Genomic DNA, 25,802 nt, shown 5'->3' with positions numbered 1-25,802 from the left:
CCTATCACTCCTAGGCCTTAAGGCACAGAGAAAGCAAGGTCAAGGTGGCTTGAGACTCTCTTACTAAATTTCTACCAAATATATACTTCATGTTACTATATACCTAATTAGATTCTGCTCAGAGAAAAGGGTCAAGTTAAATTGTAGCATAGGATATGGGCACAAAGATATACAACCATAAATAACAAATATGTTAATTTATTTAAATTACAAATATAAAGATAATTGTGGGAGCAACTTTCTGATAACAAAAAACACCTTCAACTCACAATCAGTTGTTACTTGAAGCTGCGGTCAAAACACCATATGGCTACAAACCAAAGGCCCCTAACTGAATGACAGCTAGGCTTTTATACACCAGCTGATGCAATTACTACCTTAATCAGCTGATTGTAAATGTCATGGTTTCGGTGTTTTGCCTTGCTTTTAGTTTATGTCATGTTTTCTGTCGGTGTTCCTGTTTCCTGTTTTATTGTGATAGTCTGGTTTGTCTTGTCCAATTTACTTCCTGAGTTTTCCCGCCTTTGTTGATTGTCCTGCCCCGCCCTGATGTGTTTCACCTGATGTTACCACCTGTTCCTTGTTTGCTCCCTACCTCATGTATTTAACCTCTGTGAATCCCTTTGTGTCTTGTCGGATCGTTTTGTAGCCATGCCCTTGTGTTTCTTCCCTGTGCCTTGTGTCTGTTTTCTGTGTCAGTTTATTATTTTGTGAGTTTCCAGTCCCTGTACTGCCGCCTTTTGTTATTAAATTCCTGAGTACCACAACCTCCTGCCTGCCTGCCTGCTCTCTCTGCATTTTGGTCCTCAACGTCCCTCACCAACAGTAAATTAAATTTTATAACTTAACAAACGATTTTACATGGTCAACCACACACACAATGTGCTGCTCCAATAAACACACACATTTAACCCATACACAGCATTGTCAAAAGCTGTGACGATATCCATCACAACAATTAACAAAATCATTTACAATATACTTAATACACTGCATTTACCATACAAAATAAAAGAATAGAAACAATTTTGCAACATTAAATTACACCATAAAGTAGGGTTGGGATTAAAGCAGGAAGAATTACAGACTACAAGAGCATCACACGTCTGCTAGGTGAGATACACTGCTAGGGAAAAGCGTAGGTGGACACACCCGCAACACATCTGACATCACAATGAGCCAACGTGCTGGGCGATAGTGAGCATTACACCGCTGATGGTGCAACACGGGCTATGGTGGAGCATCACGGGCTGTATTGTGTACTAATCAACATGGGAAGATGAAAGAAATAATAAAAACACAAAAATAACTTGAGCAATTTGGAGGAATGTCAGAGGTATGGAACCATTTTAAACAAGTTGTGGGCAGTGAGAACATATGTGTCGGCTTTGTTGAGTGCATTAAAGGAACACAGCGACTTATTGGGACTTTGTCTTATTCACCGTAACCCCCCCAGAGTTAGCACAGATCCTGGAGGTAACTGGTTCATCTAGCCTACAGCTCCCAATAAGTGACAAAATAACGCCAACATGTTCCTATTTACATGTTGTGATTTGTAGAGTCACAGCATGTACAAATAACAAGGTCACATGACACACAGCCATCTTCTAACCGTATACATACTGGGAACTATATTCTCAGAAGGAGAAGCACTGCTACTCTCTGCTACTTGGGCGGAGTGATATGCTCACAGCACCTGAGAAGCCCCGTTCTGAAACACATTGGGAGGTGAGTGTTATTCCAAAAGTGTTTATTGTTTCTGTGGCAGATTTTTTCCTCTTTCTTAGTTCTGCTTTATTCTGCCCACAGATTACAGACGCAGACGTTAACATGAATGTGGTCTCATGTTTGAAGATGTGAAAATCCATTTACTGCAGACATCAGCTGGATGTCTTTTGGTTTTGAAATCTTAAAAACGCAACCATAACTCAGATAGTCAGTATTTCACCCTGTTTAAGTAACATCTGCTACACATGTACAGTGGCTGCTGGGTGTTTTTAGGACATTACTACGGTGGCTGTGAAGGACAAAACGCCACAACAATTCAGAAAACACAACCCGGTCTCACGGCAGTTCGTGTAAATGTCATTATTTTTAATCTATTGATATTTGTTCACAGGGATGTTTTCGTTTTTTTCGTGGTGGCCAGCACGAAATACCCTACGGGGGAAAGGATGCCTCACACGCCGGGAGATGGCCGCTGGGGACGCACCACAATAACGGGACGGTTGTGATTAGGAAGACTACGGGAAACAAAACGCCACACGTGGGACGCGATCCCCGCTCGCCCGGGTGAACCTTCAGTGTTGTTTGACCCACCCACCACCCCGACCAGCCTCCCTACGCAGATTTGGGGCTTTTTATACTACTCCCTACCATTTTCGTGCTGTGATCACGAAATATGCTTCCCATTGAAATACATTACTTCACATTTTCGTGCTGGCCACCACGAAAAAAGAGGAAAACGTTCCTGTGAACACGTATCAATAGATTAAATAACGTGACCATTTCACGAACTGTCGTGAGACTTGGCTGGAAAACACTTTGTATTTTGTGAAATGTCATGTTTTGTTTAAAAGTGCGGTAAGTGATGCACATACACAAACACATACAGCTCCCTCCCTTTCAGAAGCTCCACCCCCCAGGATTCAGGGACAGGTAACTACTGCCCCCCACCCCTCCAGTCCCTACCATCAACTGTTGTTACCTGTTGCTGATTGGCTGGAATAGTGGTTTGTTTTCCGTTTCAACGGCCAGGTTGTGTGTTAACACACAGAGAACAGAGAGCTAGGTGACCGTGAGGAGACATTTCCTGAACTACCATCACTTACTCTTCCTTTAAAAGGATTTGGTGAAATGTGGTATTTTGTAAGATGTAAAGAACTGGTTAACAGACAGATACATGACACCAAACTATCTGAAAAGTAATAAATAACAAATATAAAGCTGAGGGTTTTGGCTGACTTTTTGTAATAACAAGTCTATATATAGTTTAGGCTGTTGACTTTTGAAGCATAGCCGCTAGGATGTAGTTGAAATGAACAGTTTATTGGAGGCTGTATCAGGTTATTGTTATTTTAGTTATTCAGAGAAACATTAAAGCTAGCTTAGCTCTGTTACTCAACACGTAATGGTATTTTCTCTCATGGTTTTTATCAGCGCCGGAAGAGAAAGAAGATATGACAGATTCAAAGTTTTTCCTCCTTTTGAATCACAGATGCTCAAAGTAGGTTCTTTTAACACTTTTATAGTGTGTTGATCTATCGCCCTCCGGCCCGGCAAACATCTTTCTTACTGATTTTACTGACTTCCTATCGTCGTTATCAAACTGAAACGGAAAAGGTCTTAATTATTGGAGACTTTAACCTGCATATTGATGATTCTACATGTAACACAGCTGCTGATCTCCTTTCTATCACAGACTCTTTTAATTTTACTCAACACGTTACTGAACCTACACATTTAAGGGTCACACCCTGGACCTTGTCTTCTCTCTTGGTGTAGATATAGCAAATGCACGTGTGGAAGATGTTCTTGTGAGTGATCATAGTTGTGTGTTTTTTGAGATTAACTTTCCTCTTGATCCTCCGCCCCTGAGAATTAGGGCCCAAAGGCGGATTATGAATCATGATGCTGCTGAGAAGTTCTCTGCCTTGTTCGACCCATGTTCTCTGATGGGATGCAGTGATGCAGATGTTTTTATCCAGTCTTTTAATACTCAGTGTTTAACAATTTTAGATAAAATAGCACCTGTTAAATCAAGCATTATCCCTCATAAAAAACCCTGTCCTTGGATTGATGAAACAATCCAAAGTTTTAGGAGAGATTGTAGAAAAGTTGAACGTCTCTGGAAAACTACTAAACTTGTGGTTCATAGGATTCACCTTAAGGATCTAAGGGTTACTTTAAACGAGATGCTGAGAAAGGCCAGAACTTGTTTCTTTTCTCAGTTTATATCCTCAAATAAGCATAACCCCAGAATTTTATTTGACACCATTAATGCTTTAGTGTCTCCTTCTGGCCCACAAGCAAGTGTGTCTTCTAAATCGGACTGTGATGAATTCCTCCACTTCTTTGTGAATAAGATCAGAGATGTTAGGACCAACATCTTACCATCACTTCCTCAGAACTCTGCATGTGACTGGTCTCCTGCTCATTTTTGGTCCACTTTTAAACCTGACACTGAATGACATCATTTCTCTGCTACAGACTTTGAAACCCTCATTCAATTCAATTTTCAATTCAATTTTATTTATAGTATCAAATCATAACATAAGTTATCTCGAGACACTTTACAGATAGAGTAGGTCTAGACCACACTCTATAATTTACAAAGCCCCAACAATTCCAACAATTCCAGTAATTCCCTCAAGAGCAAGCAGTGCGACAGTGGCGAGGAAAAACTCCCTCTTGGGAAGAAACCTCGGACAGACCCAGGCTCTTGGTAGGCGGTGTCTGACGAGGCGTGGGGGTGTCATGAACAGTGGCGATAGTAGTCACATTAATAATGGAACAGTGACTGGATGTAGCGGGAAGCTGCAGGGTTCAGCAGGACGCGCATGACATTGCAGGGCATCGCTGAGCTCAGCAGGGAGTGCAGCAGGACCACGGCGACAGCTGCAACCAGGGTCTTGGTGCCAACGTTCTCCAAGGAAATACGCTGGGGGGAAAAAAAGCATAAGGACTCCGGGGAGTAAACTCCCCAGAAGCTAGGATTAGTAACAAGCATTTCTGGGACGGGCTGCACACAAATAGTAATAGTAATAGTAACAGTAATAGAAACAGTAATAGAAAGGGATGTCCTATGGATGTTGTCCCTACTGTGCTATTTGTACAAGCTTTTGACTCCATTGGCCCCTGCATTGTTGAGATGCTAAATACCTCACTTTTAACTGGTGTCGTTCCTAGTTTTTTTTAAACATGCTGTTGTTAAGCCTGTACTTAAAAAGCCCACGTTGGATCCACTTCAACCTAAGAACTACAGGCCAATATCAAAACTACCTTTCATGTCAAAAATTTTAGAAAAAGTTGTAGCAGAGCAACTCACCCTTTTCTTAGAGAAGCACGAGCTGTTTGATAAATTCCAGTCTGGTTTCCGTAAAAGGCATTCTACGGAAACTGCACTTCTAAAAATCTCTAGTGATATTATGACGTCAGCTGATTCAAAGGATTTTACAGTTTTGGTCCTATTGGACCTTTCTTCTGCGTTTGACACTATCGATCATACCATTATGATAAATAGACTTCGTGATCTGGTTGGGATGTCTGGATCAGTTTTAAAATGGTTCTCATCCTACCTTTCTGGTAGACGTTTTAGTGTTCATGTTAATCAGATATTGTCTGAAACTGCAGAGTTGTCGTGTGGGATACCTCAGGGGTTTGTCTTGGGACCTATTCTGTTCCTCTTGTATATATTTCCTTTAGGACAGATAATTAGTCAATTTAGAGACATATCGTACCATCTCTGCGGATGATATCCAACTTTACTGTTCTTTAAGGAAACTGAGTTCTCCAAACTGTTATCTTTAATAAACTGTTTGTCTAGTATCAAACAGTGGTTGTGTGACAACTTTCTGCTTTTGAACTCAGAAAAACAGAAACTCTAATTATTGCCTCTCGGAAAGTCTTATCCCTGAGATAAAGCATCATATTGGGGACTTAGGCTTGTCTGTCCAGCTGAGTCTCAGGAGCTTAGGTGTGGTTTTTGACTCAGCTATGTCGTTGGATCACCACTCTAAATTATTAGTTAGGAACTGTTTCTTCCACCTGAGAAATATCTCTAAGTTACGACCACTTGTCACTAAGGATGAATTAGAGATGATCATTCATGCTTTCATTTCTTCACGCTTAGATTACTGTAACAGTCTTTTTACTTGTCTGAGTAAGAATCAGCTTTATCGTCTCCAGACTGTTCAGAACTCTGCTGCAAGGCTTTTAATGCACATTAACAAAAGAGCACACATCACACCTGTTTTAGCAGCTCTTCACTGGTTACCAGTCCAGTATAGAATTCAATTTAAAATTCTTGTCATTACTTTCAGAGCATTGACCGGTCAAGTTCCTTTCTACATCTCTGATTTGATACAGCTACATACCCCCAACCGTAGTCTGAGATCATTAGGTCAGATGCTATTAGTGGTTTCCCTCGCACTAATTTTAAAACTAGAGGGGATCGGTCATTCCAAGCAGTGGCTCCTAGGCTGTGGAATGACTTGCCTCTCGCTATCGTAGTGTGGATTCTGTCGAATCTTTTAAAAGCAGCGAAGACTCTACACTCCCTGTTCAAGCAGGCTTTTACTTAGTCGATGGGTTTTTTATGGTTGTTTGTTATATTTTCTATTTGTATTTCAATGTGCTCGTATTGTGACTTCTTGTGTTGAATTGCATTTCATTGTGAAGCACTTTGTGATTTTTATCTGTGAAAGGTGCTATACAAATACATTTTACTTACTTACTTACTTACTTACTAATGTAACATCCTGGTACCACACACACACACACACACACACAATCACACCAGGGGCCTGTACTACGAAGCAAGATTTTGTGTTAACGAGGTAACATCAGGTTCAGCCCAGGGTTTTCTGTATTACAACGGTGGATCACTTGTTATCGGATTCAATCGCCGTGGTAACTTAACACCTAACCTGGTCGGGAGCAGGTTATGTTGGAGATCAGAGATCAACCGGGGTTAAAGCACCGCCTACTGACCAATCAATATGCAGTGTGCAAAAAAATCTTTTTGAATTTGAATCAAGATTCAAGATTCAAGTTTCAACGATTCAAAATCGATTCAAAATCGATTCAAAATCGATTCAAAATCGATTCATAGAATTCCAAAAATCGATTCATATTTTTTTTCTTTTCGTTTTGACACTATTGTCCTGAAATTACATCACCTCGCCATTACCATAGATGGCGCTGCGTTGAATTCACACGCCTCGGCACAGCGAAAGTTAAGTATTTTGGAAACACCACAAACACACAAACACACAAATACACAGACACACACACCTAAATGTGTATCCATTATGTAATTCTGACACATAACAAAAGTTGTGTTGAATGGACTGTAGTTGCCACAGTTGTAAAAGAAATGGCCTAATTTGAGGAAGTTCAATGTGCCCAGTCGAGTTCACATTTAACAGTCAACCTGGTAGCTGTAGTACTCCTTATACCACATTTAGCAGTATTTTTTGTTAGCACTTTAAAGCTAAATGTAAAAGCTCTTTTTATTTAACAGTTTAATATTTTTTATATATATTTTATATATTAAATGTATTTGAAAGCTGACCAAAGCTTGTCACTTTGCAGTTATTAGTTTTAAAGTAATATCAAACTACATTTAATTTGTTGTTTTTTCTTTTTAAATTGTAGGTCTACTGCAATCACATGGGAAAAGTATCTACATTTACATATTGTGAATCGTTTTTTCGAATCGAGAATCGTTTTTGAATCGAAAATCAATATTGAATGAAATCGTGAGCCTAAAAATCAGAATCGAAACGTGACATTTTCTGAATCGTACACTCCTAATATGTTTGTCATGACTCACTCTTTAAGTGACACACAAGGGTTTATTATCACGTCATCACAAACCCAAAAGATAATAAAATCATGATCTCAAGAAATGAAATATTTTTTACAATCACAGCTGTTTTCCTCGGCCTGCGTGTGCAGATAAAACTCTGATGGAAGAAAATTCTCACATAACACAGAATGACATGATGTGTAGAAAGCAAGAAAAACTCACCCTGGAATCATCTTTCAGTTCAGTGATGGTTGTTCCTTTCAGCGCGTAACGTTGTTTTCCTCTTTGCAGGCTAACTGTTTCTGATGTTCAGAATTATGGAGGGAATATTTATTCATAATTCAAATTGAAAGTCCAAAGAGAAAATGAAGCAAGATCAAATTAAAAATAGTATTCTTTTAATTAAAAATAGTATTATTTTAATTAAAAATAGTATTATTTTAATTAAAAATAGTATTTTAATAAAAAATAGTATTATTTTACTACACTACTAGGAAAAATCATGCCATAATTACATGTGAAATGTAAAAGCTTAAATGGAAATACTTAATTAAAAATTTCAACAGAAAAAAGAAATAATTTATTTTAGCCTTTCCCCCTTTCAATTTGACATTTTATCTTTCAATTTTATGTTTTACATTTGACATTTTAAGATTCACCTTTTAGTTTTGATTTAACATTAAGCTTTTCATTTAGAAGTGACAGGTTTCAATTTAAATGAGGAGGCGTGCCCAACGGCTGGTGGGGGTCTGAAACCACTTCCAGCTGACAGTGGTTGCTGTGAGTATTACCGCCCGGTAGGCAAGCGATCCCGACCACCGCCAGCTGAATCTCGCGGCTCGGCTGCGGCTCATAGAGATTCGGCGTGTCCCCTTTTTTTTCGTCTAGGGAAGGGAGGGAGGAGGGAGCCCGGTTCAGCCTGCTGGAGAAGCCGGTCTCCTTCCCTTGTTCGGGCCGGGGCACATCACTACGGGCTGTAGCGACGATGATGTCGAATGTCTAGATGAGCCGCAGCTGAGCCTTGCATGATTGAACCGCGCTTATAGTTAGATAACGTTTTGAGGAAATGAGTGGTGAAATAGCGACGGAAATTGAAAAAGGTTTCCAGTTGTTGCCTGCTGCTACTACGGCAAACTCCTGATCTAGATTCTAGAATTGATTGCTTTTTCCGTCTACTATTTCAACCCGGTACCACTAATTTCATTTCTGAGACAGTTTTTTGCGAGATATTAACTGTGTACAGTTTGAATATGGGCAGTTTTACAAAAATGTATGGCCAATTGCACATTTTCTCCGATATGTTGTTGGACTTGGAAGCTCCAGTCTTAGATGACAACCAGCTGGCGGTGGCCGGGATCGCTTGCTTACCGGCGGCCAGTAATACTCACAGCAGCCGCTGTCAACTAGAAGTGGTTTCAGACCCCCCCACCAGCCGTTGGGCCACGCCTCCTCATTTAAATTGACACCTGTCACTTCTAAAAGTTCTGTGGTTGCGAAGCCGGTTGGATGTACTGCCAAATTCTCTGAAGTGCCTTTGGAGACGGCTTATGGTAGAGAAATTAACATTCAATTCACGGGCAACAGCTCTGGTGCTGTGTTATAAAATTGCACATTTTAGAGTGGCCTTTTATTGTGTCCAGCCTAAGGCACACCTGTGCAATAATCCTGCTGTCTAATCAGCATCTTGATATGCCACACCTGGGAGGTGGATGGATTAGGCTCGTTCGAGATGAGCCAAATCTGCGCAGAATCGATCACCGGCGATCGGCGCCCAATGCATGCTGGGTAGATTTGTGTCCGACTTGATCCCGACTTGCTCTGACGTCATGCACACGTGGGCAACGATAATCTCACGAGACCAAGGCGGCCGCAGTTCTGAGACGCAGGCAGCGCAGTGGCTTTTCACCGACTGCAAGAGCCAGGCGGACGCAGGTGGACCCAGTGCATGCTGGGAAACGCCGGCCTCTCAGCTGATCGAACAGCTGATTGGTTCAGAATCGACTCAACATGATGACGTTTTATATAAACTTTTTATTGATTTTGAATTGGAGGGATTTTAACTGCGATTTGTCTGATTTAAAAGCTTAATCCTTACAGAACACATGTTGTGTGGCTGATAGTGATGTTTAGAAGTCAGAGAGACTAAATCTGTTCAGATTACAGATCATCTACAGTGTGTTGTTAATTAAAATCAGCAACAAATCGCATGTAGGGAACTTTGACAACTACTCTGTCATAATAAAACCAACTGGAGACTGGGTAGGAGCTGATATATGGCTCTGATAACATTTTATTAAATCGGAATCGGTCCCGAACGGACCACAGTGTTTATGTCACTTCCTGTTCAGCCTGAAGGCTGCTGGAATCAGCTGTAAACTGTCCGACTTGAGAGCGGGTTTTTGTCCCCGCCCCCCGCTGCTGCCGCCTGCTCTCGTCTACTTTACAGGCGAGGAGCAGTTCATCTCGAACGAGCCTGCTAAAAGAAAGACAGCTTTGTATCGATGATTCTCTGTCTGGAAGTGACATCTCTGTTACTTATTTAGCTGTAGTTATGTTTTATGTATGGATGTTTAGTTCTAGATAATGTACGGGTTACATTGTGTTGTGGCGGCTGTAATATGTTTTCTGTATTCTTTATTTTGTGCAAAGTAGACTATGTTGTGTGTTGCAGTTGTTAATTGTAAATTGTCCCCACGCTTGAAATAAATATATTTGTTATTAATTGTCAATATTGCACAATAACACTCCTACTATTGTGTGTTTTATTATTGTGGAGAATGTAGAAAATAGTTGGAGGTAAAACCGTTATGGACCTGAACGTGTCCCAGACTTTAGAGTGACACAGAACTCAAACACAGGAGGAGGTCAGAGCCTGAAATGATCTGACCTGAAAACATGATCTGAAACTGGGAGGAGATGGTTTCCTTTAAGATGGGAATCTGACTCAGCTCATTTCCTTCATGCCAATTTCTTTCTACACAGTGTTTACTATTTCTGTGGCATATTTCTTCCTCTTTCTTAGTTCTGCTTCATACTGCCCAGTGATAACAGATGCAGACATTAGTATGAACATGGTCTCATGTTTGAAAATGTGAAAGTCCATTTACTACAAGCTATTATCAGCAGGATGTCTTTTGGTTCAACCTGATCTCACAGAATTCCATGAAATGAACACGGTCCCTCAAATCAAATCTGTGGCAGTTTCACGAAATCGCAAAACATTACGTGATGGGCCCACGGAAGAATTCCATTAAATAAACACGGCCCTTAAGTTAAGAAAAAGTGTGTGGGCTTACGGTTCTGTGACACGGGATGGAAAAGAAGAAAGCGACCTTAGGAAACTTGACATGTGGGACACAATCCCCGGTCTCCTCATAGTGGGCGTGGCCTATTGGAACCATGTTTGGATTCACCTCTTACACTGAGGTCAATTACTTCAAATTTACAGGGTATATCAACAATGCATCATATACCTCACATCCAAAAATTACACTTGAACCACTAGGTGACACTATAATCCACGTGGAGGCGTTTTGGTCTCACACATGTAATCATACAGTCTGGTGGAGATATGCTGGCTCTATACACTCTAAAAGTCCTGATTATTTACATGGAGTCTGGTGGAGATATGCTGGCTCTATACTCGCTAAAAGTCCTGACTATTTACATGGAGTCTGGTGGAGATATGCTGGCTCTATACACGCTAAAAGTCCTGATTATTTACATGGAGTCTGGTGGAGATATGCTGGCTCTATACACGCTAAAAGTCCTGACTATTTACATGGAGTCTGGTGGAGATATGCTGGCTCTATACTCGCTAAAAGTCCTGATTATTTACATGGAGTCTGGTGGAGATATGCTGGCTCTATACACGCTAAAAGTCCTGATTATTTACATGGAGTCTGGTGGAGATATGCTGGCTCTATACACGCTAAAAGTCCTGATTATTTACATGGAGTCTGGTGGAGATATGCTGGCTCTATACACGCTAAAAGTCCTGATTATTTACATGGAGTCTGGTGGAGATATGCTGGCTCTATACACGCTAAAAGTCCTGATTATTTACATGGAGTCTGGTGGAGATATGCTGGCTCTATACACGCTAAAAGTCCTGATTATTTACATGGAGTCTGGTGGAGATATGCTGGCTCTATACACGCTAAAAGTCCTGATTATTTACATGGAGTCTGGTGGAGTTTGGTGATGGTGATTTCGGGGCTGTTTCATGTTAAACTAAAAGGATCTTACTCTTTAACTAAAAGGTCTCTCTGTAGGGATCCATCCCATAATGTTGCTGTTTCACCGCTGTTGACTTCTGCGTTCTCGCTCCATACTGGACCAATGTAAAATATTTTTGCTCCCATCAGTCACTTACACACAAAAACATGGAGAAATGTCCCTGGTTGAAAAATATAGAAGTTATTCTTTAAGGTGATAATGTTAAGCTACTAACTGGTGAACATTTAAATCCAGAGATAACAATATAATGATATGTCTGATTTAATGAGACGACTATAGCAGCAGCTTCCCAGTTTGAATTTAGATTATGTAGATTAGATGTTCCAGATCAGCATGCCTCTCTAACTGTACATTTGGTCTGTGAGAAGGTCTGTTGTCTCTTGATCTCATGGTAACAGAATGAGATTTTTTTAAAGCTACTGCTGTTTCTCAACTTCTCTGGTGATAAAATAACCATCTTAGTTTGTCCTTTTTCAGAACGTCGGCTGGAGTCTCATCTTGGTTATCCTTGGTGTGGTTTCAGGAATGAGACTCTGGTCATGGTGTAGGGATCCAGACTACAGCAAACTGTATAAGAAACTGAAGATGAAAAAGGAGGAACGTGTGCTGAAACAGATAGCAAAGGAAGATTTGAAAGAAGAACTCACACTAAATTGGGTAGAAGAAAGATCAGACATACTAGTCGAAGCAGCAGCCAGCGCAGCAGACAGAGCAGCCAGAAGAGCCACAGATGCCAGAACAGTCAGAACAGCCGGAGTAGACGCAGCAGCCGAAGGAAGAAACCTAGACGAAGTCAACGCAGCCAGAGCAGACGCAGCAGACACAGCAGCAGCCGGAGCAGCAGTCAGAGTAGCAGCCAGAGGAGACATAGACCGACAGATTGCTTTTTTATCAGAAAACAAGGTAAAAAATTTTTTTCTCTTTGTTATTTTCATCTGAATTTTAGCTGCTTGTTGTTAGTTGAGAATAATTGATAGATTTTCATTTCATACAGACATTCAGGGTTGCCAGAGGATGAATCCTATTTTATTTAATTAACTTCCACTTGAAATTGTGTTTATTTTAAAACAGGTGACTAAGTTTTTGGAAAGGCTGAATCAAGGTCCATCAGCTGATCCTCAGGTGGGTCTCAGGCTATCAGGAGACGAGGTAAATAAAATGTCTCTTTGTTATTTTCTTCTGAACATTCAGGGTTCCCAGAGGATGAATCCTACTAAGTTAGAGAAGAACAAAAAGACGGGGTGGGTGATGTAACAACAGCATTGATTATACACATGCTCATTTCATCGTGGTGAGCTTCATGTTTCCCTGTTATCAGTCCACCACTTTGGTCTGAAATATCTCAGCCACTATGGAGCTAGATTTGTTTCTTTATTACATGCGAAAAAATAAATGATCTGAGAGGGAAAAAAAAGTTTGAGAGCAAAAGTTATCACACTGATAGCAAAAAAGCATTTTATGAGAGAAAAAAAAATATTTGAGAGAAAAAGTTTTCATACCAACAGCAACAAATAATAATATTTGAGACAAAAAAAAGTTTTGAGAGAAAGTATTTTCTCATAGAACATAAAAAAATATAAATTTGAAATTTTTTAAATTATTTCTGAGAAAAGAAAATCTCTCTCAAAATACTTTTTTAAACTCTCAAATATATATTTTTTGCTATCAGTGTGAAAACATTTTCTCTCAAAAAAAAATGTGTTTCTCTCAAAACGTTTTTCTTCTTGCTCTCAAAACCTAAGTCTTTGCTCTCGATGCAATTTCTTGCTCTCGTGTCAGGATTTTGCTCTCGCTGTGAAAATAATGTCATGGGCGGGGCCACGTTCCTATTGGCCAGTCGGGTGAGCACCGTCTTGTCTTGGGAGTCGAACTGAATCATTACACTGGCTGAGCAATGCCAGCCAGGGGTATCCAGATACATTGCGCAACAAGGAACAATGGCTGCCAGGTCGACCAGAGAGACACATAAATGTAAGTATTTTCGGCTTAAAGAATTGATTTAAAAATTACGACAGTCTTGTTTTGTGCTCTACACAATCCTGTACATAGATATTTGCAACTATATTTGTAACTGAAACGTTTTTAAAAACCGCTAGCTTGCTATGCTAACGCTAACCTTAACGTTAACCTTACATTGCTGATTTGCACAACAATCCCGCATTTCTCTGCCTTGACTGCATGCATGTCTACATTGTTAACTAAACTCCATTAGCAGCGAAATTCGTTTGATATCAGTGCATAACACTACTTGCTTCGGAGACACATGCTTTACATATACCGTCCTGTATCACACAGGGACGCCGGAGGAAACCCAGCAGCTGATCCACTTTCTGGCTGAAAACGAGCAGTAATCATTTGAATTCATTCCTGTTCATGTACCTGTACATTGTTGTTGGTTATGATACAGGACACTAATGAAAGAAATGGGGTTGGAGGGAAAGGTTACTGGCCAACAGGCATCACACTATGGTCTGGAATTTCAGAAAAGCTGCAGTTTTGTTTGTTTGTGGTCTTGTGTGTCTTTTAGTTTTATACATTTGAGTGCCTTTTTTAGTGTGACATGTAAGTTATTGTTCTAATAGTTGATAATGGTTCTCTACATTTTTCTATAATGTTTTTGCATGTTATGTTTATTTTTTTGGGAAATAAAGACATTTTTGTTAACAAAGTGTTTCTGAACATCAATGACATTCAAAACAGTGATAACTGAAACAGATATACAACACACCATGCAGTGTATAGAAATATTGATTGCAAACAGACCTAAGTATATATGATGATGTACCCAAGTGGCGTCTCATTTCATAGGGGTATAGTTTCCCTAGCCCTTACCGTTTCGGGACAAAGGCGCGCTAGGGTTGAGACGAAGGGGAAGAGGTAAGATGAGAAATGAGATTCAGCCTTAGTTCTAGATCTGCAATTTACTTTGTCAGCTCTAGACCTCGGCTAGATGGTAAAAATATTTAGAATAAACCCTGTGTAGCTGAGTTTGTAAGCTACACATGCAATGTAGCTAAACGTGTAGTGCAACAACCATACAAAGACTATTTTACACAAAACTAGGTGGGACACTTTCAAACTGTATATCAATCACTATCTAACGTTGGCTAGCTATAGGGTTGCCACCTTCCATGCAGACTAGCTGAAAGTTGTACAGGAGGTTGTATATGATGAACAAGCAGTTACTCTTCAGGTGCTTTGAGGCTAGCAAGGGCAAAGGTAGAAACTAGCTCACTAAATAAGGAGTGAAACTATCTAAATCAACATATTCATTTGGCATTTGATTTAAAAATGGTACAAACCAGGTGAGTTTGCAAGTTTACCTAGCATGATGGCTAATTAGCGATTAGCTTTTCTAGCAATTAGCATGCTAATAATATAATACACATTCATGAATATGAGTGCTATTCTTTGTCCATGTCAATCTGACAAACGCATCAGTAATGTCAAACTAGCTTACATTTAGGGTTAGCCTATTTAATGTTTAATCTTCAGTGATGCTGAGCTTGCTCAGCCAGTGTAATGATTCAGTTCGACTCCCAAGACAAGACGGTGCTCACCCGACTGGCCAATAGGAACGTGGCCCCGCCCATGACATTATTTTCACAGCGAGAGCAAAATCCTGACACGAGAGCAAGAAATTGCATCGAGAGCAAAGACTTAGGTTTTGAGAGCAAGAAGAAAAACGTTTTGAGAGAAACCCTTTTTTTTTTGAGAGAAAATGTTTTCACACTGATAGCAAAAAATATATATTTGAGAGTTTAAAAATGTATTTTGGGAGAGATTTTCTTTTCTCAGAAATAATTTTAAAAATTTCAAATTTATATTTTTTTATGTTCTATGATAAAATACTTTCTCTCAAAACTTTTTTTTGTCTCAAATATTATTATTTTTTGCTGTTGGTATGAAAACTTTTTCTCTCAAATATTTTTTTTTCTCTCATAAAATGCTTTTTTGCTATCAGTGTGATAACTTTTGCTCTCAAACTTTTTTTTCCCTCTCAGATCATTTATTTTCTCGCATGTAATAAAGAAACAAATCTAGCTCCATAAGCCACACGGTACACAAAACAAGGTACAACTGGCCGAAACAAACTAGAACATGCATTTCCTGCAGAACATGTGTGTGAATGCTGAATAGCTAAATTACTAAAGCTAATCTGGATTAATTTCTTAAATGTGTAAGAAAAGGTTTCTTAAATTGCAAAATAAAAAAATAAGTAGAGAAACATTCATGAAAATGCAGAAATATGAAAGAAATTGGTTGAAAAATCGAAAATGCACTGCACCGCACTGCTGAAAAACATGGAAATTGAACTGCATTACCTTAATAAGTTAAGAGCTTAAATACATTTCTAGAAAAGCTGGAATCTAAACTGTAATACTGTCAAAAGGGGAAGTTCAAATACAAAGAATGAAAAGGCTGAAAGACAAAATACTTTGTATTATTATCATACTTCTCCTTTGCATAGAACAAACAAGCATGACCTCAAAGAGCTGAATGATAATGTCTGAAAAGAAGAGGGCTGAAAGACTTTGCATTGAAAAAGCTGTAAGACAAAATGCATTAATCATGTTCAAAAAATGGTAATTATAATAAATAATATAAGTTAAGGCATGGGCAATGCACATGGATTGTAACTTTATATATGACCTGAAATGGTCTGTCTGCGTGTGTGTGTGTGTCTCTGTGTGTGTGTGTGTGTGTCTGTGTGTGTGTGTCTGTGTGTGTCTGTGTGTGTGTGTGTGTCTCTGTGTGTGTGTGTGTGTGTGTGTGTGTGTCTCTGTCTCTGTGTGTGTGTGTGTGTGTCTGTGTGTGTGTGTCTCACTACTGTGGCCGGCTATTTTCATAAACGGACATTTCAACCTCTCCGTTTTCAGAAAGGTGTTTGTTTACATGTCCCCGTGTATATATACCGTCAATGCCGCCAAGAGCACGCCAGACCTGTAGGGGGCGGTGTAACGAGAAGCTCAAGCCCACGTCAGCCAATCAGAATCCAGACAATAGCAACAACAGCAACCAATCACTTCCTCTTCCTGTCTCTCGGCTGCCTAAACCTCCGTTTGTCTCAGTTTACATGCAAACGGAGATCTCCCAAATCTCCACTCTGGCCGGAGGTTTGAGAAAGACTCGTTTCAGAGGAGGATTCTCCGTTAGCGTGGAAACGAAGGGAACAAATGGAGGGAAATGTCTCCGGTTGTAAAAATAACCATGTACATGTAAACAGGGCCTCTGTGTGTGTGTGTGTGTGTGTGTGTGTGTGTGTGTGTGTGTGTGTGTGTGTGTGTGTGTGTGTGTGTGTGTGTGTGTGTGTGTGTGTGTGTGTGTGTGTGTGTGTGTGTGTGTATATGTGTGTCTCTGTGTGTGTGTGTGTGTGTGTGTGTGTGTGTGTGTGTGTGTGTGTGTGTGTGATAGCAGCTGAAACACCTTACCACTATTTCCAGCATCCTGAGTCTTTTTGGTTACGAGGACCACTCAGCCCAGAGAAGTTTGATTCTCCATGAGACAAGATGTTTTCTGCATTGTCATCACAACAAACATACAGAAGACAGAGCAACTTTCATCACTATTGTTAACAAAAGCTGACACAAAATCAGACATTTTGGGCCCCAACAATCTAAAAAAAAGGCCATCAAATCCTGGAGGGACGGACTAATCAGATCTATAATCATATCTGCTCACCTGACCATCAATATCTTCATCTTCATCAGTTTCCACAGTTTTAGAGTAGAGCACATGTTAAGAACCTGTTTCATTTATTGATCACTTTTAATATAAACATATTTGTTGGGGCAGTAACCGAGGAGGCAGAATAACAATAAAGAGGAGTTCTGTTTTTGTTTCTGAAAATTAAACTTTTTCTAATTGTATGAATCTCTCTGAAGGAGGGGGGGGGACCTGAGTCTTCCAACCCCGGGACATCAGGTAAAGTATCATCACCTGTTGAGTTTCATGTCTCTGTTATTTCTTTTAGATTTTAGTATCTTAATCAGTCCAATATCTTAATGGAACTGTCATCTATCTATCTATCTATCTATCTATCTATCTATCTATCTATCTATCTATCTATCTATCTATCTATCTATCTACCTATCTATCTCTCTATCTATCTATCTATCTATCTATCTATCTATCTATCTATCTATCTATCTATCTATCTATCAGGAGAAGTGAACCCTAACCCACCAACAGGAAACCAGGTAAAGAAACGTCTCTTTGTTATTTTCATCTGAATTTTAACCGGCTTTAATATATCACCAAATATTTGATAGGTTGTCATGTTCTAGAGACATTCCTGGTCCCCAGAGGATGGATCCTACTGAGTTTGGTGATCCTCTGACTCTCTCAGACCTTTTCCCACTTCTGAACCAAAAGATCTTTATTCAGCCCAGGGTTGGAGCCAACAGTCTTCCCTAAAAACATCAGATCCTTTTCCCTCTCTCTCCCCCTTTCCTGTCTTCAGCTGGCTTCAAATAACGGACACACAAAAAGCAGTAACCGAGGAGACAGAATAACAATAAAGAGGAGTTCTGTTTTTGTTTTTCTTTATGAAAATCAAACTTTCCCTCATTGTATGAATCTCTCTGCAGGAGGGGGAGGACCTTCCACTGCCAGGACACCAGGTGAATAATCATCACCTGTTGAGTTTCATATCTCAAGATTTTAGTATCTTCATCAGTCTAATATCTTAATAGAAGTTATTGTATGAAACTCTTTGCAGGAGAAAGGAACTCTGTTACATTCATCTATTTAAACATTTTCTATTTTTAACACAAAACAATATTAATGTTTCTAGGAGCCATCACACAGAAAACATGAAATACAAAATAAAAACAGGGAAAGGGTTATGTGACAACATCATTTTCATTTCTTCTCATCTATCTATCTCTCTATCTGTCTATCTATCTATCTATCTCTCTCTATATCTCTATCTCTCTATCTGTCTATCTCTCTCTCTATCTGTCTATCTCTCTATCTGTCTATCTCTCTCTCTATCCGTCTTTCTCTCTATCTGTCTATCTCTCTCTCTATCTGTCTATCTCTCTATCTATCTCTCTATCTACCTCTATCCATCTGTCAGATTCATCAGCCGAGCCGTAGAGATGATCTTCTACGGTCACATTTCTAACTCAACCTACTGTTGAGAAATGTTATATTGAGCTATAATCTGATTACTAGTGATGATTATCTTTTATGTTGTTGCTTTTTTTTGTAATATTTAACCCTCATGTTGACCTCGGGTCAAATTTGAACCCATTTTCTAAAAGATTCTAAGTAAAATAGCTTTGCTCTCTGTTTAATGTTTGTTAATTAAATGACATCAGTTTATTTTGACCTGAGGATATCCTGGCTAATATTTGACATATACCATTCTGTTATAATCCAAAACAACTCATAATTTCTCCTTTATTTAGACATCAGATCTATGTTAATGGCGTCTATTGACCATGAATGCAAACCAAAGTGTAAAACTAGTTGGAATGAATTTGGCTAAAGGTGTAACACAGACTTTGGTTATAAATTAAACTTTTCTGAGCTTTATAAACAAGCAAACCGGAGCAGAGAGGAAAACACGAGGGTAAAAGAAATGTTTCTGTTTTCTGATTTCTATTTTCTGTTAGAATATCTTTAATAGTAATCATCTTCTGTGTAACTTCTCTGTGGCATAATGTAATTATAGTTATTTCACTGTACTAATGAGAAAGGTGTTGGGACAGCAGCTCTGGTTTTAGATGCAGTGATGACCCCCCCTGCTGGTTAATGTTGAGAACAGCAGCTCCCTCCTCTATAGCACTAACTCAAGTCTAATCTGGTTATACAGAAATACATTGATTTTGATTTTACTAAGTTTAATGTTTTTTAAGGATTTCAAATGTGTCGATATGTTCCACGCTAGCCTGGCTAGTTTCCACCGGAAAGCTAACATTAGTTTAGCTAACAGCTAATTTGGCTAACCGCTAGCCAACAGCTAGATTCAGTCTAAAATAACGTTAAGTCAAACATAATGGGAAAAGCAGGCTACAGCTAAATTAAGACTTTACAGTAGCTAATAACAATAAAGACAAGTATTGAGTGATTGTATTGTAATGGACTGTGTTAATCCTTCAGATTAATGTTAAATGTTAATGTCAAATGTTAAAGAGTATCACTGTTCAGATACAGATTAGAGATGTTGAGTTAAACACTGAGATTTCCGTCAGTGAAGTAAATGTGAGTTTAGATGTTGTGAACCTTCTACAGGTCATTTACCTATGAGAGTGAGCCGCGGGAGATCGTACACCTGTAGTTGGCTGAGAGCTAAGGGGGGTGTGGCTGTTGTTGTGTCCTGGAGGAAGAGAAAGGAAGTAGTGTGTGAGCTAGGGGAAGGTCTGGTAACGTGAGTTTGCTTAACTGTTCTTGTTTTTTGGCGTTGGCTACGGCCCACAGTAGCCTGTATTCAGGTCAATAATAAAACTGACAGTAAATTGGCTATACTTCTCACCGGCTGCTTATTGAGGGACGTTACAGTATTTTAAATGAGTACAAGTAAAGTAGAACTGACCTAACAGCTGTTATATATGTTAACATTTATTTTCAAGTTTTATTTTGAGGGTCTCGAATTAGCTGTTAGCTAAACTAACGTTATCTTGCCTGTGGAGGCTGTTGACTGGAAGCGTGGAACAGATCAGGAAGTGTCGTAAACCTCGCATAACAGCGCATGCGCAAACGTTTTTGCTCTTGGGCTGAACGGATCGTGCAGTTGGAATGGATCGGTATACTGACACTGGCCCTTGCAGTTGGTGAAAAGCAACTGCGCTGCCTTCGTCTCAGAACTGCGGCCTTTTGGTCTCGTTGAGATTATCGTTGCCCCGCCGTGCATCAGATGTCAGAGCAAGTCAGGATCAAGTCGGACACAAATCTACCCAGCATGCAATGGGAGGTGATCACCGTTGGGCGATTCTGCGCAGATCTGGCTCATCTCGAACCGAACCTAATGTTGCATCGTGGTAATGCGTAGATTTTACACACAAAAATACTAATAATGAAAAAATAATGTTTTATGCTTAGCACTTTGATTTACCTTATATATACTATATAAAAACCTACAGTTGAGTGTTTAGAAATACAGCCTAATGGCTTGTTTGACTAATTTGCAGATGGGAATTAACGGGTACAAATACTTCGTTACTGTATTTAAGTAGATTTTTCGGATATTTCTACTTTACTTTACGACCTTTTACTTTTACTACTTACATTTTAACACGAATATCGGTACTTTCTACTCCTTACATTTTAAAAATTGCGCTCGTTACTTTAGTTTTGTACAAGAAGTCGTAATAGTCGGAGAATAGCGCGGACACGCACTTCACAGAAAAAAGTGAGAAAAAGAAAGAGAGACTGCTGTCCGGAGGATAATCAGTTGAGATGGTGTGTGTGCGGCCCTTGAGAACTGTAAGTCGTATAATTTATGTTGTCATTTCATTTAAGCCTGTTGTATTATTGGTCTGTCGTTCTTGCACAGTTAAAGTAGGTTAGCTAGTGATTTAGTTGTTTGTGTTCTTCACCTGTTAGCTAGGTTTCACGTTGCTTGTAAAGCATCAAAAGAAAGAAGTTGTCTCTGTCCGTGTTTTACAGACACACCTGGGGCGAAGTTTGAAACCAGCATCAGCTTTAAATACGGTCCTAATCTAGTCCTCACTAACAAGTTTCAAATCATTTCACTGGAGTTACGGTTATTATTTTTTGCGTCATCAATACCGAATTCAATCTAATTGGATGGGAATATACTGTAGGCTACGTTGCATGTAACGCACCACTACAAGACGACTCGACAGATTTGGCCGCATTCTGCATTAATTTGCGGCAAATAATTGCAGCATGATGGTGGTAACGTTAGCACTAGTAGTATGGACGGCGACATGATTGAAAATGAAGAAAACAGAGATCCCAGAGATTAGGCAGACAAGCAGCAAGACATTCCCAATCATCCCTGGCCTTATCTGAGAGAGATGTTTGAGATAGGCTAGGAGGCATCAAGTATGACTCCTGGCCAATGTGCTGCGTAACTCTAAAAGTATGGGGAACTTCTTAATTAATCTATGTTTAGTAATTCATATTGTATCCTTTATTTTCTTTCTATATTTGAGCACACACATGTAGATTCCTTTAAATGTTAAAGGGACGATTAAAAAAGAGAAACTGAATCTGTGAATTCTCACAGAATCACAATTGAATCCATATCTTGCTACTCAGTCAGAATCTTATTAAGCTGGAGTCCCAGTCTCTGTCACAATAATCATATATGTGATGTTTGGCAGACATCCATTTAAAATGTAGACAATGGCATATAAAGAGCCTGGTTTTTATGTCCACTGAAGTTTCTCATCTTGCACTCTAGTAACGTGTGTGCTCCAGGTAGCTTTGCATAAAAAGTGGTTGTCATTGGCAAGGCTACTTTTACTTTTATACTTTAAGTACATTTCAAAGCCTGTACTTTGTTACTTTTACTTAAGTAAAGAAGTTAAATCAGTACTTCTACTGAGTATTTTTTAACACAAGTATTTGTACTTCTACTTAAGTATGGGAAGTGAGTACTTTTGCCATCTCTGCTTGTAGTGTTGTGAAAAACAATAAACTATGTACAAAGAGAAGCATTTTTTATTTTATTTTCCATGCATAGTTATGTAAAAACGCAATTTGCTAATTTTGCAGTTGATGAATATTAATAGCAAAGACTAAAAACATGAGTATATGTATGTGTGGGACTTAGTTTGATTTAAAATCACACTGCATTATTAGTTGTTTTAAATAAATGACTTTTTTGAAATGTTGATTTATGGTAGGCCTAACATATTAATTATTATATTCAGAAGATGATCCTCATATCACTCACCATGGTTACAGCTTGTAGCCATCCTAACCTTTGTAGCCTTTACTGAGACTACCTTTTCAAAATTAAGAAGGGACTAGTTTTAGGAAGCATTTTCAGGAAATTAAAAGGATAAGCAGATTGTTGCCGAGGTTTTTGTTCACAGAGTAAGATGTATATAGATTTGTATGGGTATGTGTACATATACAACATGTGTTTTGGCATTTTTGGCACACTTCTACCTCAGCCTATATACTGCACGCAGACAAAACACATCTCATTCAACCATTTTACAAGCTGAGGAAAGCGTCATGACATGGGTCAGAGGATATCAGAGGTCATAAACGATGAACCAATCCATCGGCTCTGCTCCTGTAGGCCCAATGGTGTTCATATGGACAACACCTTTGGCTGGAAGGCCCGTGTTCAAAGTGTGTGTTATCATTTAGCGCAGACACTCACAGTGAATCAAAGGGTTTATGTTATACAAGGCTGCATTACAGAGCATATTAATATGACTGTCATGAAGGTTGTGTAGAGGAATAGAAACCAGTCTCTCCAGGCAAGCACACAGAATATGGTCTGCTCTATCTTTATTCTCCATGCCAAGTATGAGCTCTTATCCTCTGGCAGAAGATATGGGTGAACTTAACATTTCTAAACTATAGGCCTAATTTGGACCTACCTCAATTAAAACAAATAATGTTGCTTGAGGTTGCAGGTTTTGTGCAATAGCTTCATGATATGATGCATATAGGGTTGTGTGTAGGTTGCTCTTGTCACTGTTTGTGAAAGATGAGCAATAGATTGTTGCTGTGTGATGTGCTTCAGTCTGACTACATATCACTTTGTTTATGTTGTTTTTTATTATAAGTATATGTCAGCTGTATGATAAAACAATATGTCAAGTGTTATTTGTGAAGCATTTGAGCTCAAAGCAAATATCCCTCTGGGGACAATAAAGTATCTCCTGCTAAGTGGTCTCCATGATGTGTAAAAATTAAAACGTTGTCATAGGACTATACCAAACACATCGTTGGAAAGGTCTCAACTTGGAGAGTAACATATGTCAGTCTGGTGAGGATGCACCACTCCTGCTTTGAAATATTGACTTCTGAACCTTGAACCCAGTACGTGTTTGAAGGCTTGTCATTTAGCAACAGAAGGTGCTACACACATAGGACCAGCTGTTATAGAAGGTACTACACACATAGGACCAGCTGTTATAGAAGGTACTACACACATAGGACCAGCTGTTATAGAAGGTACTACACACATAGGACCAGCTGTTATAGAAGGTACTACACACACAACCCCTTTTTTTTAAAAAATACAACAAAAAAAACCCCATTTTATAAAAAAAAAAAAAAAAAAAAAAAACCAGCTGTTATAGAAGGTACTACACACATAGGACCAGCTGTTATAGAAGGTACTACACACAGGACCAGCTGTTATAGAAGGTACTACTACACATAGGACCAGCTGTTATAGAAGGTACTACACACATAGGACCAGCTGTTATAGAAGGTACTATACACATAGGACCAGCTGTTATAGAAGGTACTATACACATAGGACCAGCTGTTATAGAAGGTACTACACACAGGACCAGCTGTTATAGAAGGTACTACACACATAGGACCAGCTGTTATAGAAGGTACTACACACATAGGACCAGCTGTTATAGAAGGTACTACACACATAGGACCAGCTGTTATAGAAGGTACTACACACAGGACCAGCTGTTATAGAAGGTACTACACACATAGGACCAGCTGTTATAGAAGGTACTACACACATAGGACCAGCTGTTATAGAAGGTACTACACACATAGGACCAGCTGTTATAGAAGGTACTACACACATAGGACCAGCTGTTATAGAAGGTACTACACACATAGGACCAGCTGTTATAGAATGTACTACACACATAGGACCAAACAGCTACTACACACATAGGACCAGCTGTTATAGAAGATTTTACACACATAGGACCAGCTGTTATAGAAGGTACTACACACATAGGACCAGCTGTTATAGAAGGTACTACACACATAGGACCAGCTGTTATAGAAGGTACTACACACATAAGACCAGCTGTTATATAAAGCTCTGGACCTTAGCTTTCATGTAGCTATATGGTCACCAAAGTTTACCCACTGTAAGCACTGTCAAATATGGTAATAAGCTATTTTCACCTATTTAGCAATTACATTTTTAAAATCTGATGACACCAGTATGTTCCCCATCCCCCAAAACCACAGGGTGTATCCAAAATTATACACTGCCAACTTCTAATTATGAGAAATATACCAATATACTTTAAAACTACAACTCCCCTGATCACCCTGTTGGGGTTGTATTGAATGAATGCGGTCTGTTATTTTCTTGATAACAGACCGTTGCTAAGTATAACACACCGTTGCCATGGACGCAGTTCTGTTCACTCTGGAGGAGAGCTATCAACCAATCCGCTGGAAGAAGATTGGCGTCGGGGTCCTGATCACCCCGTCGTTGTTGTAGTTGCTATAACAACGCTCTACGTGATCCCTAACGTACATTGAAGCGATATAGACTCGCTGATCGCTGTCTGATTCTGTGAATGAATGCCCGCATTGCATCGTGGGACATCGCCTGTGAATGCGCCAGCTCGGCTCATATCGTAGCCTACTGTTATGTCTTATTTACTGTAATATTTACCAGTAATAAGACCGAAATAATATTATTAAAATAAAGAAATGCATACCATGATAACAGCTAAATAAATGTTGATAGATGTAGCGTTATAGTTTTAAAAATATCAATAAACAACAAAGCAATCCAGCTTCACTGGCCGAAATAGACCAAAATAATAACATTAAAAGAAATACATATAAACAGTGATAAGATCTGGTGAATAAATGTTGATTAAAACAGCAGTTATTGGGCTTAAAATACCAATAATATCAAAGCTGTATCCAGCTTCTCTGCTGCAGCCCGACTGGCAGAAAGATTCGTGCTGTAGTTTAGTTTAGTTTAAAAAACATGACTCCAACACGTAAATCTTCACAATAACGTGATGGTATCACGTTCTAATAGATTTAATTTCATAATGGCATCACAAACTGACGTGAGATTGGGTTGAACAATCACACTCAGACTCCCAGGAGTAGGAAGGCTGACAAAACACCTAAACAATCAAAT

General features: G+C 39.3%; 2 protein-coding genes across 3 annotated transcripts in view; both read left to right on the top strand.

Moving 5' to 3' along the window:
• Nucleotides 1-25,802, top strand: part of LOC120558615 — a 411,267-nt gene that overhangs the window by 144,058 nt on the left and 241,407 nt on the right. The window lies entirely within an intron of this gene.
• LOC120558622 lies at nucleotides 1,654-14,428 on the top strand. The gene is made up of 5 exons (XM_039799687.1): nucleotides 1,654-1,728; nucleotides 12,248-12,673; nucleotides 12,842-12,919; nucleotides 13,550-13,741; nucleotides 14,066-14,428. Exons 1-4 carry the CDS (start codon nucleotides 1,684-1,686, stop codon nucleotides 13,613-13,615), a joined length of 615 nt encoding a protein of 204 aa, XP_039655621.1. The 5' UTR covers nucleotides 1,654-1,683; the 3' UTR covers nucleotides 13,616-13,741; nucleotides 14,066-14,428.

The sequence above is a fragment of the Perca fluviatilis genome, chromosome 5, assembly GCF_010015445.1.
Source record: "Perca fluviatilis chromosome 5, GENO_Pfluv_1.0, whole genome shotgun sequence".
Lineage (NCBI taxonomy): Eukaryota > Metazoa > Chordata > Actinopteri > Perciformes > Percidae > Perca > Perca fluviatilis.
The sequence above is the reverse complement of the archived record's forward strand: the minus strand, read 5'-3'. Positions and strand labels throughout refer to the sequence as shown.